Raw genomic sequence first — 20,316 nt, 5'->3', positions numbered from 1 at the left:
TGTGTTATGAAGTCAGAATTGTGAGCTATAAACAGAATTCAATAAAAAATTATAAAAAGAATTCTCAGAATTGTCAGAAAAAAGGTCACAATTATGAGAAAAAAGTCAGAATTGCGAGATTTAAACTTGTTATTCTGAGAAAAAAAAAGTCAGAATTGTGGGATATAAACTCAAAATTCTGAAAAACAAAGCCTAAAATTGTGATATAAATGAAATTCTGAAAAATAGTCTAAACTGTGAGACATAAATGCGCAATTGCATGTTATAAAGTCAGAATTGTGAGATATAAACAGAATTCTATTAAAAAAACGTATAAAAAGAATTCTCAGAATTGCGAGAAAAAAAGTCAGAACTGAGATATAAACAATTATAAAAAAAAATTATAAAAAGAATTCTCAGAATTGTAAGAAAAAATATCACAATTGTGAGAAAAAAAGTCAGAATTGTGAGATTCTGAAAAAAAATCTGAATTGTGATACGAACTCAAAATTCTGAAAAATAGTAAAAATTGTGAGCTATAAACTTGTAATTGCATGTTATAAAGTCAGAACTGAGATATAAACAGAATTCTGTTAAAAAAACTTACAAAAAGAATTCTCAGAATTGTGAGAAAAAAAGTTTAAAACTCGCAATTCTGAGAAAAAGTGAGAATTATAAACACTCAAAATTCTGAAAAATGAAGTCAAAATTGTAAGATAAGCTGGCAATTGCGTTACAAAGTCAGAACTGTGAGATTAAAAAAATTCTATAAAAAAAATATAAAAAGAATTCTAAGAATTGCAAGGAAAAAATTAGAAATTGCATGATTTAAACTTGCAGTTATGAAAAACTTGCAATCTGATGGTAAACTGGCAATTGCAAGAAGAATTGTGAGATAAAAAGTTTCTGTTACCTTTTATACTTTTTTTTTCAGTGGCAGAAACAGGCTTCCATAGCTTCCTATCAACACAAAGGCATTTCAAACATAGCAGTGATGCTGGAATGTGTCTTCCGTGTAGCAAACACTATAAAATAAGCTGATGTTGATTGATGGTATGTGTCTAGTGTGTGTTCATGTTGGGGTGGGGGACCATGAGGAGTTTCTTCAGCAGATGGTTTGGAAATATGACCATGGAGGCCATACCGGACTAGGGTGGATCCTGCATTCTGGACATACGTTCAAATACACTAAAGATCTGGATGTGTTTGCACAGTAAAGCACCCTGAAGCGCTGTACACTCACCGTGGAAGTGTTACTTCAAACGTGGGAAACGGTACTGGCATTCTTGAATGTCATCATGAGTTGCTGGCTGTTTTCTGGAACGTCAAATCTTCTCATTTGACCTAATTTAATGCAGCGCATCAGTCGTGTCCAAAGCAATTACGAACGCGGTCAATGCGGCTGCCTTTCTCACATGACAAATAGATGACACTCATATAAACCGTCATGCTCTTGTCAAATGCTGATGGGAATGAGGTTAGCCAAGACATTTGTTTTTGACAATACTGAAGTCATCAGCTGTAGTCTCAAATTGCAAGTCTACCAATTAGACATGCAAAAGAAAAAAAAAAGTTTTTCTATCAGGATAAAGCAAATTATATTTAAAAGGTTGTTTTATATTACTATTATTAGTGGAAAAACTGATCTGAGAACTGGATTTGTCTGCATTCACCTGGTTCGTGGCTTTTGAAAGCGTAGTTTTGAGGCATTTAGTAGCAAGTAAACTAGACATTCATGAGCAGAATTATAAAACTGCAATTACAACATCATGAATCAAACAAATACAATTTCATGACTACTATGTTTTTTTTAGGAAGTAGAAAACTTCTTATTAAACAAAAATCTTTTTTTTTTTTTTTTTTTTTTTCATAAAACAACTTTTGGTATAGAAACAATGCAATGGATTTTGCATTAGGGCTCTCCATTAGTTTGCCATTATCTTCACAGTTCTGTACGGATTGGACAAATGTGTCGATGTAGGATGATGAACAGCAAACGCCTGCAAGAATGGATGAATGTTTAACGGATGACTGCAAACAAAGAAAATCATTTTTTATTTCAATTAGATCACATTTATCATTCGGTAAAGTGCTGAAAAACTCACAGCTTTCCATGAGGTATACTTACGTTTTCCCTGGTTTCGTGGCATATGGGGCTTCAGAAGGGAAAGGATGATCGATTACTCTATTAGCGCCTAATGTTGCTCCCTTTCAAACTGGGGCAATGACTCTGCCGCCGCTAAACTCATTTTCTTTCGCCAGAAGCTGTTTGACTGATTCCAGATCAGTTCATTCCTGTCACATCCTCCAAATGCATTCCAGCATCCTTCAACAAGCTGTTATATAAACCTTCAGATGAATCAGATAAATCAGATTTTCTCTATTGTTGCTGGATCCAGACTGCTTATGTACTAATTTGTTGAATAAAAAAATGTCAAAGGAAATGACAGAATGAAAGAAAACATAAGCAAGTGTCTAGACTGAGGGGTGTGGGAAACATAATAATAGTTAAATAGCATTGTTTTAGGATTTAAAGGAACAGTTCGCCCTGAAAACAAAATTGTTACAAATCAGGCCATCCAAGTTGTAGACAAGTTTGTTTCTTCATCAGAACAAATTTTGAGAAACTTTGCATTGCATCACTTGCTTGCCAATGGATCCTCTGCAGTGAATGGGTGCCGTCAGAATCCAAAGAACTGATAAAAACATCACAATAATTCACAAGTAATCCACACCGCTTCAGTCCATCAATATCTTGTGAAGTGAAAAGCATGTTTGTAATAAATTTATTATGATGTTTTTATCTCCAAACCATAGACTGTAAAAAATATGGACCTAGTGTCCGTGACGTCACCCGTAGGTTTCTAAAGAGCATTTTTTAAGCTCTTAGTGGGCAGGAATCGGCCGTATCCATCTAGGAATCGCGTCACTGCACATCACTCCTGGATAATCAAAAATGGGCAAAGAGGCGGGATGTGGGTGGAGCTGGTTGCTGAAACCACGTCCACCTAGCGCAACAGTGGTGACAGCAGCGGCAATCCATCTGTCACTCAAGTGGCCACGCCCTAAATTACGCAGAACTTTAAGGCTTAATATCATTTAAACGGATGAGTTATTAAAAAATTCACCCCCCTCACAGTTGACATGAAGGGCAAAATATATAAACATATTTTTTCTGCTGTAAAGTTGGGCATCTTAACATGGGGAGTCTATGGGATTGACTCCCTTTTGCAGCCAGTCTTTAGCGGCCAGTCGATGAATTGCAGTTTTAGTCACTTCCATGTTGGCTTCAAGAGGGAGACCGGGAGGTTGCCGCTTGCTCCAAACCATTACTTCCAGCTAAAATATGAGTCCTCTATCCATAATGTGGCCTTCTCCAGTCCAAAAAAAAAAAAAAAAAAAAAGTCATTATGCACAAGAAATATGCACATATCAAGCACCATTTACAAGCAAAAACAATCCAAGTTATTATGCATTATGGACTTCTGTGTTGGCCAGAAGCAACAGCTTAGTCCAAATCCCCTAATGAAGGATTTGTTTCTTACTAAAATGTAGCTTTTTACTTCACAACATGTTAACTGATAGACTGAAGTCATGTGGATTATTGTGATGTTTATATCAGATGTTTGGACTCTCATTCTGACGGCACCCATTCGGTACCATTGATGGACTGGAGTCATATGGAATACTTGTGGATTACTGTGATGTTTTTATTGGCTGTTTGGACTCTTATTCTGACGGCACCCATTCGGTACCATTTGTAAGCAAGTGATGTAAAGCTAAATTTCTCCTAATCTGTTTTCATGAAGAAACAAACTCTACAAAACTGATGGATTAAAATAATGTGGATTACTTGTGGATTATTATGATGTTTTTATCAGCTGTTTGGTGGCAATTGAAGCAATGCTAAATGTCTCCAAATCTGTTGTCATGAAGAAACAAACTCTACAAAATCGATGGACTGGAGTCACATGGATTGGTTTTTGGATGTTTTTATCAGATGTTTGAATCAATGCTAAACTGGTGAGCAAGTGATGTAATGCTAAATGTCGCCAAATCTGTTGTCATGAAGAAACAAACTGTTTGGATTCTCATTCTGAAAATCGATTGGTGACTGATGTAATGCTAAATATCGTCTGTCATCATGAAGAAACAAACTCTACAAAATTGATAGACTAAAATAATGTGGATTACTTGTGGATTATTATGATGTTTTTATCATCTGTTTGGACTCTCATCATGACGGCACCCATTCGGTACCACTGGTGAGCAAGTGATGTAATGCTAAATGTCGCCAGATCTGTTATCATGAAAAAACAAACTCTACAAAACTGATAGACTAGAGTGGTGTGGATTACTTGTGGATTATTATGATGTTTTTATCAGCTGTTTGGATTCTCATTCTGACGCCACCCATTTGGTACCATTGGTGAGCAAGTGATGTAATGCTAAATATCGCCAAATCTGTCATCATGAAGAAACAAACTCTACAAAATTGATAGACTAAAATAATGTGGATTACTTGTGGATTATTATGATGTTTTTATCAGCTGTTTGGACTCTCATTCTGACGGCACCTATTCGGTACCATTGGTGGCAAGTGAAGCAATGCTAAATGTCTCCAAATCGGTTGTCATGAAGAAACAAACTCTACAAAATCAATGGACTGGAGTCACATGGATTACTTGTGGATTTTTGTGATGTTTTTATCAGCTGTTTGGACTCTCATCATGACGGCACCCATTCGGTACCACTGGTGAGCAAGTGATGTAATGCTAAATGTCGCCAGATCTGTTATCATGAAAAAACAAACTCTACAAAACTGATAGACTAGAGTGGTGTGGATTACTTGTGGATTATTATGATGTTTTTATCAGCTGTTTGGATTCTCATTCTGACGCCACCCATTCGGTACCATTGGTGACCAAGTGATGTAATGCTAAATATCGCCAAATCTGTTATCATGAAGAAACAAACTCTACAAAATTGATAGACTAAAATAATGTGGATTACTTGTGGATTATTATGATGTTTTTATCATCTGTTTGGACTCTCATTCTGACGGCACCTATTCGGTACCATTGATGGCAAGTGAAGCAATGCTAAATGTCTCCAAATCGGTTGTCATGAAGAAACAAACTCTACAAAATCGATGGACTGGAGTCACATGGATTACTTGTGGATTTTTGTGTTGTTTTTATCAGCTGTTTGGACTCTCATCATGACGGCACCCATTCGGTACCACTGGTGAGCAAGTGATGTAATGCTAAATGTCGCCAGATCTGTTATCATGAAAAAACAAACTCTACAAAATTGATAGACTAGAGTGGTGTGGATTACTTGTGGATTATGATGATGTTTTTATCAGTTGTTTGGATTCTCATTCTGACGCCACCCATTCGGTACCATTGGTGAGCAAGTGATGTAATGCTAAATATCGCCAAATCTGTCATCATGAAGAAACAAACTCTACAAAATTGATAGACTAGAGTGGTGTGGATTACTTGTGGATTTGATGTTTTTAATCAGCTGTCTGGACTCTCATTTTGACGGAATCCATTTGGAACTATTGGTGAGGAAGTGATTTAATGCTAAATTTCTCAAAATCTGTTCCCATGAAGAAACAAATTCTACAAAATATACAAAAAAAATGTAAATCTTGAAAGGCCTGAGGGTGAGCAAATATTCAGCATAATTTAATTTTTAGGTGAACTATTCCTAAGTGCTACATTTTTCTGCATGAGGGTGAATACGGTTTGACACCAACTGCAAATAATTCAATGACATGTAATTATAAAAGTGGTTTATTCTTTGATTCAGATTGTGAAAAAATGAGCGAGTTACAGTAAAACAAATCAAAGAAACCAAAACAAAGATTGCTGATTTGATTCATCAACCTGTGTCAAAGTACCTGGTAACACCTGTTAGAGAAACACGCCTTCAGTCCCATTAAGATGGTGTGCCTTTGAGGCTCGTGTATCAAAGCTCCTGCTTGCTTTTATTTGCTCGGTTGGCTGCTTTCTTGTCTCCTTTCTTCTTTGTCTCATTTTGCTTGTTCCCTTTGGCATCTTTCTTGGCGGCTTTCCCAGGGTACACCTGTCCTTCCACGGTCACATCCTCACAGCGGTCCTGAGCAATCAGGAAGTCTTTAACTTCCCAGGCGTAGCTCCCGTCACGCAGCATGAAGATGACACGGTTAGATCCCACCACAAATCTGATGAGAAAAATACAAACAGTGATTATAGTGATTGTTGACAGAGCACTGAAGAGCATTTCAAGAAAAAGAGAGCTTTAAAACGGAGAGTTGTGACACACAGAAGCTCTGAATCAAATCTACTCATTAATGCATCTTTGTTAAATACTTCATTTGTTTTTAGCATCACAACATTTTATGAGCTCTTAAAAAAACTGTCATAAAACACTTTCACTTTTGCAATTTCGCTTTTCCCCTTTGAACTATTAAGGAAGTCCTTTTTTCCCCACATCTCATAATCTATGTTGGAAATTAAATTCCATCAATCAAAATCATTCAAACATTTTTTGCAATAAAATGACTGACTCCTTTGTCCTTGTAAGGATAAGTTGCTTAGCTTTTTATGTATACAAAACACATACAATGACATAATAATTTTATACTTTTTGCATAAATTAACAAATTTACAGCTTAATTGGAAATTATGCATAAAATGTTTTGATAAAATAAAATAATAAATAAGTAAAAATGACTTTTTAAAATGACTATTTTGAATCAGTTTTCAATTTTATATTTTATGTTTTCATTTTCATTTTAGTTAAAGTTTTACTAATTTTGTTGTGTGTTTTGTCATTTTTAGTAGATATATCTATATGGTTTTTATTTCTTTTTTAATATTAGTTTTAGTTATTTTAGCACTTAAAGTTGTGAGAAACGCTGCATTGGCAATTAGCTAAAACTTTTTTTTATACATATGTCATGTTATTTTAGTTAACATCTATTTTATTTCAAACAATGTAAATAAACAATAACTGTTCCTGTTTATTTCACTTCTTGTTTGGATTATCACGTTTAATATAATGTTTCATGATGAATTTTCATATTTTAAAACTTAAAGTCTGGGTCTGAGATGAGGGTACACCAAATTAAAAAATGTAAATATAAAAGGTGTTTTAAAAGTAGCAAAAATGATGAAGGCACAGTATTAAAATAAAAGGCAGACATTTGTTTTAATTAAAAAAAAAAAAAAAAAAAAAAAAAAAAAAAAAAAAAAAAAATTTTATTACACTGTAATAAAATCATAATTTTATTAATGAGCATTTTTGTCTTTGTCTTGCATGTCTTTCTTTTTTAAATAACTAAATATCCGTAAAACAAGATAAATTTACTATAAGAACAATTTTACATATTAAGACTATTCTATACAATATAACCTTATTTCGTCATTCTGCAGTGCTAGATTTTTACAATTTTTTTTTTTTTACTTGTTTATACTTAAAACCAAGTGAAAATATCTGCCAATGCAATATGCTAAAATACACTTACTTGGACCGATTCTCTGAAAACAAGTAAACTTCTCAAGTAAATGAGTATCTTGATTTTTTTTTTTTTTTTTTTTTTAGATATTTTAACAAAAAAAGTAGTCTAAAAGACTAAAAATATGCTTAAAACATTGCAGTATAGTTTTATATTTACTGTACTATAAAAAAAAGACATAAAATGCAGCATAGAGATTTCAAAAGCACAAATGGGTAATAATTCAAATTAATCTTAAATTGTTATTTTGATTCGGGTCATTAAAACTAACTTTCTAAAAAACCTTTCCAAGACTTTATGTTAAAATGGTTTACACAGTTTTACAGTTACTGAACAATCAACATTGAACTCACTAGAGCTGAATAATGACACTATTGTCTTTTCACAGCTTCTTAGCAGCATAATTTGAATTTGTCTAATATTTGAAGCTTGCATCATCAATTCCCTTATTTCGCTGTTTATGGCGGTTCTTTTTAAACAAACCGTATTGTTTACACTGCTATAGAAATAGTACTGACTTTCATCCTATTGCTAAAGCCACACGTCACACTGATATGAGCCTATAAATAAATGCTTTGACTGTGTCGTTCGATATCCACCTGGACACCCTTAAAATGGATACATCTGGTTGTTACCTCTGAACATCAAAGTTGGCATTGAAGAGGCTTCCTTGCCACAGGCTGGTGATCTCTTCCGTCTCTTTCTCTGAGGGGTTTCCTGACACGGTGGCAAACACCATCAGGGTCCTTCCCTTCTTGGACATCTTCAGGAGCTCCTCTGGTTTGGACGCATCTATTTTAGAAAAGTCGACGGGTGGAGGAGGCCGTTTGTGCTCGGGTAAGTCGCCCTCCTCGATGTCATCATCTTTCTGTGATAAATGAAAAGATGTCGATGAGAAACTCTAAAGTAACAAAAGATCTTTTTAAGATGTAATACCAAAATTTCAATTGCTTTTTTTTTTGTAATAATTATTATAATTTCATGTTTTTTTTTGTTTTTTTTTTTAGCTTACTGAATGCATCAAACAGCCCTGCTGTTGGACGTCAAGTAAGAAGAGAAAATGTGATGGTGATATTAGAGTGATATTAATATTTTATTTTCAATAAATTTAATTTATTTTCAAGCTTTAAAACTTTAAACTATAAACATTCTGAATGCTATATTTAAACTTTATAGTGATATTAGAGATATTATAGATATTATTTTCAAAGTTGGTTTTCAAACTTTAAACACTCAATATTTTATATTTATACTTCAAGTTTTTAAATTTTACATTAATCATTTTCAAACTTTAAATATTTAGTGTTTAGCATTTAAAACTTTAAACTGTTGTTATGTTGGAACATATGGAGTCTACGCATCTCTCTCTTTCTTGCGCTTTCTCTTTCTCTGTCTCTCCCTCTGTCATTCTTACAGATGGCCCTGCCCTAATTGTACGCTCCGGTATGTGCTCTGTGGTTGGCTGAAGCTGGAACGAAGCGTCTTTCAAAAAAAAGAGTCGATGCTGAGCTGGTGGCGTGGGATGTTGATGCTGTTGTTCTGTAAAATTGTGTGTGGCTAAGAAAAGACAGATAAACTGTATAGTGCCTCTTGTGTAAATATTGTGAACTTTGTTTAATAGTTTTCTTTTCTTTTCACTTTGCCCACCTAGCGTTTTTGTTGTTTTTTTGTACAGTTTTCCCACCGGATTGTCTTTTTTTTTTCTTTCTTTTAACGTGGCTGTGTGTTTTGCCCGTTACTGTAAATATTGTAAACAACATTTAGTTTCTGCACGGAAGCTGTAGGGGTTGGGTACCTTTTCTTTTGGCAATATTCGTTTTCTCCTGTTTTTGTTCAGTCAGGGAGTTAGTTCAGTCTCTGTATTTTTGTTTGAACTTTTTCTTTTTGTTAGGGTATTAAGATTCATCGGGAAAAAGGTAGTTTCAATTTTTATTATTTTGGCCTTGGCCCAACCCTGAAGTCTGTTCGCTTCCAATTTTTTTTTTTCTTGTGAGGATGATCATTGAACTTTCCCTAAAAGAAATAATAAGAAAAATACAAATAAAAGAACGAAAGATCGCAAGAGTCCAGCGTTAAGATTTTTATTTTATGTTTCTCCTAGACCCGGGACGTAACACTGTTAACATTTTATAGGATTACTTTTTTTAAGGATTCAAACTTTAATGCATTGTTCAGCGTTGATTATAAATGCAAATATTTGCTGGTAATATTTCAACAGTTTTACGTTTTACTTAATCTTTGTATGCTTTCATTCTTTTTAAATGACTGTGACACTGTCTGGCTAATTTCTGTGAACCATGTGCATTCAAAGTTAACCTTTGACTCAAGGATTGTCCTTATAAAATGGGTGAATTTGCTAAACTTTGCAAGATATCCACCAATCACATTTCTTTTTTCATTCCCACACAGGTGCCTGACTATCTAACATTATCTATCTGAATATTTTGCATATTGTATGCAATATACATACAAAATATAATAGAAGAATAAGACATCTGACATTGTGGAAAAACTAAAATGATGTGTACATAAACAGAAAGAACTAAAACATACTTATAAGAAAATACAACAATAACGGAAAAACATTTACCTCTGTAAAATAAACACTATGTTACCATAGTAACCACAGTTTTCGTCAAAATACTAGTTATGACCATCACTGTTCATTCAAATAAAGCGTCGACTTGACATTAACATCCAGACGCATCAAATAATGACAAAATTTATTCCGTAACCTCGCTAGGACGAGACCCCATATTAATGTACTATGGTTTTGAGGTAGAAACTATAGTTTTTCGGCGGTTACCATGGTATTTTATAGTTAGAGACACATGACTGAATGATTGCAACAGTGTGTTCGTGAGTTCGTTCATACCTCCCACTCCTCCAACAGTCTGGCCATATCCGCGTCATTATAATCCCTTATATCTTTCTTCTTCTTTGGTTTAGTGTCTGTACAATGAACCGATATGAATAATATGAGAAAAAACAATACTGATACAGTCTTGCAGCTGACGGGAGACGCCATCTTTAAACTTGGAGCTCGCTGATTGGTTGAAATCTTTCCGCTAGTCATGGGTTTGCAGAAGAGGCGTGTCTTCGTGATCACGTGCCCTGCTGAGAGGTTTTTATTTTATTTTTATTTGTTGCGAGGAGAATATATCTCGAAGTACGTTGATATTAAATAACCGCATTACGAAACTAAAAACCAAGGTTAATAAAATAAATATGATGCATCAAATGCAAAATACATTAAGAAGAGTTTCTGACGCAACGCATATTTTTTGGTTATTTCCAACCTTTCCTTCCCCCTCCTCAAAAACTTTATTTGCACTAGCCTGAGTACAAGAACGTATAAAACAAGAGCAAACACATAATATAGAAAAAGTTAATAAGTGTACATTATAAATAATAACATAAAATAAAATAACCATCACATTTGAAACTTCTAGTTGTTTGTGGTTTGGTTTTTGCATCTCTGAAATAGTTTCAATGCATATCTTGAGGTCAGTATAATTATTGTAGTAGGTTTGCACCTATGGTTTGCACTTACACAATAAAATAATAACATGTACTAACATAACTCTATTTTTGAAGGCTGTCTTAAATGACCTACAATTAATTAACATTCAAATAAGAAAGCTATAAAGCTCTAAAGTGAGTGTTGTTTTTTTTAATAGTATTTATCTATTTATGCATGCATAATAAATGTTTAATATTTGCAAAAGTGCATGCATTATAGCTAAACTCCCTTGATTCCAAATTATGAGGTAACAAAATATAATAATATAATTATTTTATGTTTTTCCAGCTCTGCACAGGTGAGATAAAACAAAACAAACATCTCAATTGAAACATCTAGTTGTTTTTAGTTCAGATTTGGCATCTCTGAAATAATTTCAATGTATCTCAGGGCCGGTATAATTACTGTAGTAGGTTTGCACTTACATAATAAAATAATAAAAATTATCTACAATTAATTAACATTCAAATAAGAAAGCTATAAAACTATAAAGTGAAAGTGTTATTTTTAATTTATTTTTGTAGTTGTTTTTGTATTGTTTTTTTATTATTATTGTATTTATGCACACATAATAAATGTTCAATATTTGCAAAAGTGCATGCATTATAGCTAAACTCCCTTGATTCCAAACTATGAGGTAACAAAATATAATAATATAATTATTTTATGTTTTTCCAGCTCTGCACAGGTGAGATAAAACAAAATAAACATCTCAGCTGAAACATTTAGTTGTTTTTAGTTCAGATTTGGCATCTCTGAAATAATTTCAATGTATCTCAGGGCCGGTATAATTACTGTAGTAGGTTTGCACTTACATAATAAAATAATAGCATGCACTAACATAACTATTTTTGAAAGTTGTCTTAAATTATCTACAATTAATTAACATTCAAATAAGAAAGCTATAAAACTATAAAGTGAAAGTGTTATTTTTAATTTATTTTTGTAGTTGTTTTTGTATTGTTTTTTTTATTATTATTGTATTTACGCACACATAATAAATGTTCAATATTTGCAAAAGTGCATGCATTATAGCTAAACTCCCTTGATACCAAATTATGAGATAACAGAATATAATAATATAATTATTTTATGTTTTTCCAGCTGGGTCTCTACTGTGCTTGTTCATGGGACGCATATGAAGTGTGAGGCTCATTCAACAGAATCGGAACTGTTTCCTCTCAGGACACCCCACCCAATGGCACAGTGCCCTGTGCAGCTGTACAACTGACATGCAGTATTCACGGCCTCAGCCCCCAGTTCACATCTAACACACTACGTACTCATGCTTTGTGTAACCTAGTAGCTTTATTCTGTTGGATTTTAATGAGGAATCAAACCAAACAAAGTACATCAGGGATCTACATTTAATATGAAGAACATCTGTTGTTTGAAACTGATTAAGTAGAGCAAAACAACATTGTAGAATGTAATGTCAAGGGTTAAAGATCAGCCAAAGTGTATTATATGAATGTCTTCAAAGTATGTTTGTCCTAAGTCCTAATAATGCAATATTTAGATTGTCATCATATATGACCCTTTGAGTTGCTAAAAGCCCTTCCCATGTCCAAAGAGGAGGGCTTTTAGTGTTGCAGCCCCACCCTGTTGATTCTGATTGGCTCCTTCGCACTCCCAACGTCTCCTGTTGTCTAATGAAAAGTACTCTACTGCATTTACGTCATAGTTTTTGCAGCGGTGAATCCGATTTCCCTTCCCAAGTTGAATCAGCTGTTTTGAGGTCAGAATGGTATTTTTATTAGCGCGGTAGGGTGGATTTTTTTGTAGCCTACTAGTCCAGATCCCTCGCCACAAATATGTACACTTACATACATCTGAACTCCACCAGTGCAGTACAAAAAAGGATGAGTGAAACCTGTATTTTTATACAGGTATTTGACATAAATAAATAAATGTGAATAACAAATAATAAATACATATTTGTTATACTTTATTTATTTAAAAAATAATTCAATAATTTCTTTACATAATGAAATATAGGTTACTTTAAATAACAGATAGATAAATAATTTCACAAACGACACAATGGAGCAATATATTGTAATTTCCCCACAATTTAACCCTTAATGTATTTGTTTTTATTAATTTACTAATTTGTATATATATAATGCAATATAAATACAATACTATATATGTGTGTGTTTACTTTTTATTACACAATAACATATATACACATTAAACATCACAAAATGTAACAGAAAATTAATTGAAGAAAAAGAAACCTTTTCAGTTCAAAAGACTGACGTTATAAATAAATAAATAAATAAATGTGAATAACTTATATATGCACAGAACAATTTAAATAAATTATAAATATATATAATAATAAATACAGTGGAGCGCAATATATGTATTTGTTTTACTTTTTAGATTGAATTTATTTTATTTACTAAGTAATTTATGCAATAATTAAATACTGATAAATATTTTATGTTTATAATGAAATATGGGCTAAGTAATAAATAGATAAATAGTTCAACAATAATACAACACAATTGAGCAATATATTGTGATTTCATGACAATTTAATCCTTAATGTATTAACTTTTAATTTGCTAATTTAATTAGTAATTTAAATCACATTTAATAATTTGTATAGAATTATTATCCTTATATATAGTCCAATATAAATATAACACGATATAAACATCATTGTAAATGTGGGAGAAAATTAATTTAAGAAAAAAAAAAATCAGTTCAGAAGAAATAAGTAAATAAACGTGAATAACAGATAAATACACATATAGTTGCACAAAACAATTTAAATAAATACAAATAATTTGAATGGAGGGCAATGTATGTATTTTTTACTTTTTATTAAACAATAATACGACACAATGGAGCAATATATTGTAATTTCCTGACAATTTAACCCTTAGTGTATTTATTTTTATTAATTATTAATTTATTTATTAATTTAATTACAATTTTCAATTCGTGCAACATTATTCTCTTTATAAATGATTTAATATAAATATAATGTAAATGTGAAAGAAAATTAATTAAAGAATCAGTTCAGAAGACCGACGTTTAAGATACAAAAAATGCCAGCGGCGTTTCCGCTAAACTAAACAATAATTCGCTCTATGCCGCTCTCAATGCGAACATTGTGAAAGTAGTAAATACCCACACGCGAGAGTACCTGTTGGATTTACAGAGAAGCGCAAACCTGGGAAAAAACAACAGAAACAAGAAAAAAACTGAACAAGCAAGAAGAGGAAACAGGAGGAACCACTCTGGAATTTCTCTATGGGTGTAACTTTTGCCTTCAGACCGGTAGTTGAGTCTCACATCGGGGCCTCGGGAAACGATGACTGGTGAGGAATGAGCACGACTTCTGGCGCGACTAACGTTCCCTCAGAAAAATAAGCGATTCGTTTGAAAAGCTGGTGACATAGAAGTTGTAATTTCGTCTCGCTGAGCAGGAATAATGGTTGTGGGGTGTATAAAAGTGTCAGAGTTTGAGGGAAGCTAACAGGCTATTCAGCCACACCCTCCCGCCGCTTCCTGATACGCAAGATGTAGCGGGAGACTACAACCGACGCGCGAGAGTCTCACTAGCGAACGGAGTTCGTTATCGTCGCGGAAGCCGCATTAAAACATTCAGCCGGGCGTTCAAAGAATGGCAAGCAAAAGCGAAACTATCTGCCACTGGACAACCGTTGCTTTCCTGCTGGAGAGGGCGTATGGACAATAGATATGCATAAGGAACTGAGTTTGCCCACAGAACCTGGATTGTGTACGAAAAAGAAACGGCTGAAAGTCGTTCGGGAACGTTTTATGAATTTTCGAGGTGTCGTGGGATGATGGTGCAGTGGCGGCGGGACGTCCGCGCGTCTCGCCCTTCGGTCGGCGGGTCAGCAAGACGGTCAATATATCAGCAGCAGCAGCAGCAGCAGCATCACATTGCAGGAGGACGTGTATTTAAATGCATGTAATGTGCATGACACGAAGAAAAGCTGGAATGACAGATTCCACACAGCAAAAGTAGCGTTTCTGGAAGTCAACCTGCACTTTGCCTTCATCTGGGCATCTTCTTGTACATGGCACTGCAGTAGCCTTTTTTAAAAAGAGTGTTTTGCATTGTTGGAGCAACATTGACAACCTGTGAAACTGATCAGACTGTAGCCTACCTTAAGAGAGGTAGTTGTGAATTCTATTTTATTTTCATTTCTCTCATTATGCACACCTAAAATCAGATTATTTAAACAATTCTGAGCTTATTCAGTTGAAGGGATATTTAATACCAGCTCTCATCAGCATTTTTTTTTTTTTTTTGTAAAAAAAAAAAAACATATATTTTAAGGGACCTACATATAGTAGGTCCCTTATTCGTGCATTGAGTGAAGTTTTCAAAGCTGAGTGGACTTTTTCCTGAAGGACGTTATCGGCCAGTTCTCCCTGAGAAGGTGCGGGAATATTTTTTACTGAAGAAAATGACATGAATCACTTGTTCGCACAAGAGAACGTATGTTGTGATCTTTATTTTGAACATTAGCGCGACCACACTACTATGGCTAGTAGTGGCTCGGGAAAATCAGATAGTGAGGTTTCTACCAACATCCCTAGCGGCAGCTTGCAACAAAGGAAAAGACTTTCATCCATCTGTGACGCATGCAAGAGCAAAATGCAGCTGGTGGCGGACCTGCTACTGCTGTCGAGCGAGACCAGGCCGGTGGTGAACACCGACGGCATGCCCGTGGCGGAGACGTTCGAGAAATGCCGTGACACGGTGATCGCCCGGACCAAGGAGCTGTCGATTATCGTTCACGATATCCAGAGCCAGCTCAACATGGGGAAGTTCGTGGAGGTCGGCGACCGGCTGGTGGAGATGGGCGACCTGGTGGTCTCACTGACGGAGTATTCAGCGCACGCTGCGTACTTGGCGGCCGTGGATATCCCGGGATCGCAAGCCGCCGTTCCCGGGCTGGTGGACCGCTATAAGGTCACCCGTTGCCGGCATGAAGTGGAGCAGACGTGCAACGTTCTCCGCCTGACGGCTCTGGCCGACCTGACGCCGCAGCTCCTTCTGGAAGTGTCGCAGCATATCCTGAAGAACCTCACCACGCTCACGGACGCCTCGTCTCTGGCCAGTGATAAATCTAAGGACAAGTTCGCCAAAGAGCAGTTCAAAGCCAGCGTCAAGTGCATGAGCACGAGCGCCACGGCTCTGCTGGCGTGCGTGCGCGAGCTAAAGGCCTGCCCCAGCGAGCTGACCCGCAACCGCTGCGTCCTCTTCAGCGGGCCGCTCGTGCAAGCCGTGCACGCCTTGGTGGGTTTCGCCACCGAGCCGCAGTTCCTTGGCAAAGCCGCCTCCATCACCCCCGAGGGCAAAGGGGTGCAGACGGCTGTTCTGGGCGGCGCCATGAGCGTGGTTTCGGCCTGCGTGCTCCTGACCCAGGGCCTCAGGGATATTTCCCAGCATCCCGAGAGCAGCTCCCAGATGCCCATCTACCGGGAGCGGCTGCGGAACTCTGCATGCGCCGTCTCGGACGGATGCACGCTCCTGTCTCAGGCACTAAGGGAACGATCCTCACCTAGAACTTTACCGCCAGTTAACTCTCATTCTGTGAATTAAAACTCCTCCCCGGCACGTTATTTTGAAGTACCAAAGAATCAAATCAGGTTGAAGCCCGCATACACTCTTAAAAATAAACGTTCCGTTGATTCCAAAAAAGAACCTTGCAGTGAACGGTTCCTAAAAAAACCGTTACATTTAAAAATTTAAACAACCTTTTCTTCTTTTGAAAGATTCCGTGGCTGTTCCGATTAGGAACCTTTCTTTTTAAGAGTGTGGTGTGAATAAATGTAGTGTTTATACATCGAAATTAACTTTTCTTGGCAGTCGGCTTTACTCAAGGTCACATTTGTAGGTTTTTCTCAAACTGGATGTGATTGGGGAAGAAGTAGCTTTTACTAAAACTGACACCTTTTGCAAAATCTCTGTCGGTTGAGAATATAATATGGCCAAAAGCGGTCGCTACAACAGAAGCCTTAAAATGAAACTGAAAGTCTTTACCTCAGTGTTTAGCTGAATGGATGTCATTGAGATTTGTAGAAATCATCATCAGCATCATAATGTTCGTATTCCATGTGTGAATTTGTAATGAGTAAAAGCTGCTGTGAGTGTGTGCCATAGGTTTTACACTATTTACAAGACTTACAATTATATTTTAATGTGCTGTGTTTTTTCCCCTTTGCCCACGCCCTCATTTTTTTTTATCATGCATGTACTGGAGTATTTATTTCAAGTAATTAAAAATGTTGTTTCTCATAACTGTTATTGTGCGACATCTCAGTCAAAAGATTAAAATACTTGATTATTTTAAATCTATGAAAGAGGCAGAGCATTGTCACTGGATGAGCAAAACAGAATAATATGCTCAAAGCAAATTAATCTTTAGATTTTTATTCAGTCATTGAAGCTTTTAATCGGATTTTCTTTCACTAAACAGGTGGATATAAGCTAAACCTAATAATCCTGGCACCTTTGAAGGGCTTTTTTACGCAGAAGCTCCTTTGACTAGTTCCTGATGTGTTCCATTTGTTATCATAGTCCTCGATAAGCCTCCTGCTACCTTCATCTGTGTGTTTGAAGTCTGGAATGTTTATCTCTGCCGCCGCACATCTTATGTGTAGCAGTTTATCCCACACATTTCCTGTACAGAAAACCATTGATTAGTTCATTATTGCAAGACATACTAGCATTTTTAAGATTTCAGTGTTAAAGTACTTTATAACAGGTATAAGTAATGAGAAAATCTTTAAGTGTCTTAAAGGAGAAGTCCACTTCCAGAACAATAGTTGACAAATAATGTACTCACTCCCTTGTCATTAAAGATGTTCATGTCTTTCTTTCTTCAGGCGTAAAGAAATTATGTTTTTTGAGGAAAACATTTCAGCATTTTTCCCCATGTAATGGACTGCTGTGGTGCCCCGATTTTGAACTTCCAAAATGCAGTTAAAATGCAGCTTCAAACAATCCCAAATGCGGTTATAAATGATTCCAGCCGAGAAAGAAGGGTCTTATCTAGCGCAACGATCAGTTATTTACATAAATATAACACAGTTTATATACTTTTTAATGTCAAACGCTCTTATCTCTTATCGCTCTTATCATCTTATCTTACTCTGCCTGGACTGTTTTTGTTCCTGTTCGTGACAGTTAGGGTATGTCGAAAAACTCCCATCTCACGTTCTCCCCCAACTTTGAACGAAATCGCCCTATATTGTTAAAGGTGTCTGATCGTTTTTGCATGTTCACTTTGCAAAGACTGGGTCGGTACTTCTGCAGCTATGTAGGATGATTTTGAAATGATTTTTGAAGTTGAGGGAGAAAATAGGGTCGAAGTTTTTCGACATACCCTAACTGTCTTGAGCCAGAATACACAGAGTTTAAGGACTGCAAGGCAAGACGAGCATTTGAGAATAAAAAGTATTTAAATTGTATTTTTTTATGTAAATAACCGATTGTTTCGCTAGAAAAGACCCTTCTTACAACTGCATTTGGGATCGTTTGAAGCTGCATTTAAACTGCATTTTGATGAAGTTCAAAATCGGGGCACCATAGCCGTCCATTATATGAAGAAAAATGCTGAAATGTTTTCCTCAAAAAACATAATTTCTTTACGACTGAAGAAAGAAAGACATGAACATCGTGGATGACAAGGTGGTGAGTAAATTATTTATAAATTGTTGTTCTGGAAGTGGACTTCTCCTTTAATTCACATATATAGAGAAAGTATTTATATTATACCCCACAAAAATTTTGTTATTTTCTACTGTTAATTTTTATCTGTTGTGAATTTTTGTATTTTTATAATCATTTTCATCCAAAATGGTCATTACAGCAATTCAAAACAAATCGGTCTTATATAGTAAATCATAGTGTATATATATATATATATATATATATATATATATTATAAAAATTATATATATGTAGTATTATTTTACCCAGATTTTTTTTTCCTTTTGTTTATGATCAAATTGTTACATATGATTTTTAGTAAATAACAAATTGTATTACATATATAGTATTTATAGAGTACAATAAAATAAAGTACAGTAAAATAGTAAAATACTTATACAGTCATTATCTAACAATATTTTAAACTTTAACCTGATTTTAAGAAAATTGCAAGTGACATTACAGTAGTGAGAATTTGGCCCTTTTGTGCTTAATTATGATAAAAAAAATAAATGTCACTAACATATTAATATAATATAATATAATGTAATATAACATGTTGATTTTTGTGGTAAAATGTGGCCGGCACATGTTTTTGTTATATTAATTGGCAGTATCCTTTAGTGTTGTAACTATCAAACCCCCTGACCTTTCCTGTCATGCTCTCTTCATGCTGAAAAACAAAAAAAACTGTTGGCGCACAACAGGAAGCCAAATGACCTCTTCTATCAGGAGACACTTCCTTCACAGCACAAAATGTCGGAGAAATAATTTCAGCCCAGGTTTCGCCCATTTCCTGCTAAAAGGAGAGAAGTGCAAGCTCTTCCCCATCCTATTATGCAAGTGGCTCCCCTCGTGTGCTGTGAGGGTCTGTCTCTTCTCCCCCAGTCTCCTGATATCCTGTTTCAGATTCATTATTATCAGTGTAAACACTTCACCCTCAAAAGCAGGCAGACGTATGGGTGATGTGGGAGAAAGAGACGACGGGAATGTTAACATCTGAAATTAAATTTGACTGACATGTTTAGCGGAAAAAGCTCTGTATCTGTACAGACAAAGTCATTATTGTCAAAGTAGATATAAATGCACTAGATGTGAGTGATGTTTGGCCAGGCAAAACGTACCGATCATCACATGATTTGTATTGCTTTAGATAAAAGCATCTGATAAACAAATAAATGTAAAGGTTTATTCATGCCTGTGGCAATCTAATATAAACTCACACCTGGCCAGTTTTGTTGCTGTGGATTTGGTCTAATCTTTAGAGCTTTAGAGCGCATTGGATTTGTTCTGGTAGCAATAACACCTTGTTAATCATTTGAGACCTAATAAGATGCACGTGGCGAGAGTAGAATGACTCTCAGCTCATAATTTATGGAAAAACCTTATCAAATGCCAGACACTGGAATCTAGTTAACATGCTGCCTCAATACCAGAGCACTGTGTTAGTTTGCACATTTCTGTCCTATCCTCTAAAAATAATAAATAATATAAAATACTAATATATATATATATATATATATATATATATATAGTATTAACATTGCACCCAGATTTATTTATTTTTTGTAATTCAAAGTTATATATGATTTATAT

At 35.1% G+C, this 20,316-nt stretch overlaps 2 protein-coding genes across 2 annotated transcripts; one reads left to right on the top strand and one right to left on the bottom strand.

Annotated features, from left to right (window-relative positions):
* Positions 1–5,767: 5,767 nt before the first annotated feature.
* On the bottom strand, positions 5,768–10,543 carry mesd (mesoderm development LRP chaperone). Its single transcript, XM_051114429.1, has 3 exons — positions 10,365–10,543; positions 8,125–8,357; positions 5,768–6,193 (listed from the first exon to the last, which is right to left on the bottom strand). The coding sequence occupies exons 1-3, from the start codon at positions 10,515–10,517 to the stop codon at positions 5,959–5,961; spliced, it is 621 nt and encodes a 206-aa protein (XP_050970386.1). The 5' UTR covers positions 10,518–10,543; the 3' UTR covers positions 5,768–5,958.
* A 3,556-nt stretch (positions 10,544–14,099) lies between these two features.
* tlnrd1 (talin rod domain containing 1) lies at positions 14,100–17,307 on the top strand. Its single transcript, XM_051114422.1, has one exon. The coding sequence runs from the start codon at positions 15,544–15,546 to the stop codon at positions 16,606–16,608; it is 1,065 nt and encodes a 354-aa protein (XP_050970379.1). The 5' UTR covers positions 14,100–15,543; the 3' UTR covers positions 16,609–17,307.
* Positions 17,308–20,316: the final 3,009 nt, after the last annotated feature.

This window comes from Labeo rohita, chromosome 7, assembly GCF_022985175.1.
Source record: "Labeo rohita strain BAU-BD-2019 chromosome 7, IGBB_LRoh.1.0, whole genome shotgun sequence".
NCBI classification, from domain to species: Eukaryota; Metazoa; Chordata; class Actinopteri; order Cypriniformes; family Cyprinidae; genus Labeo; species Labeo rohita.
The sequence above is the reverse complement of the archived record's forward strand: the minus strand, read 5'-3'. Positions and strand labels throughout refer to the sequence as shown.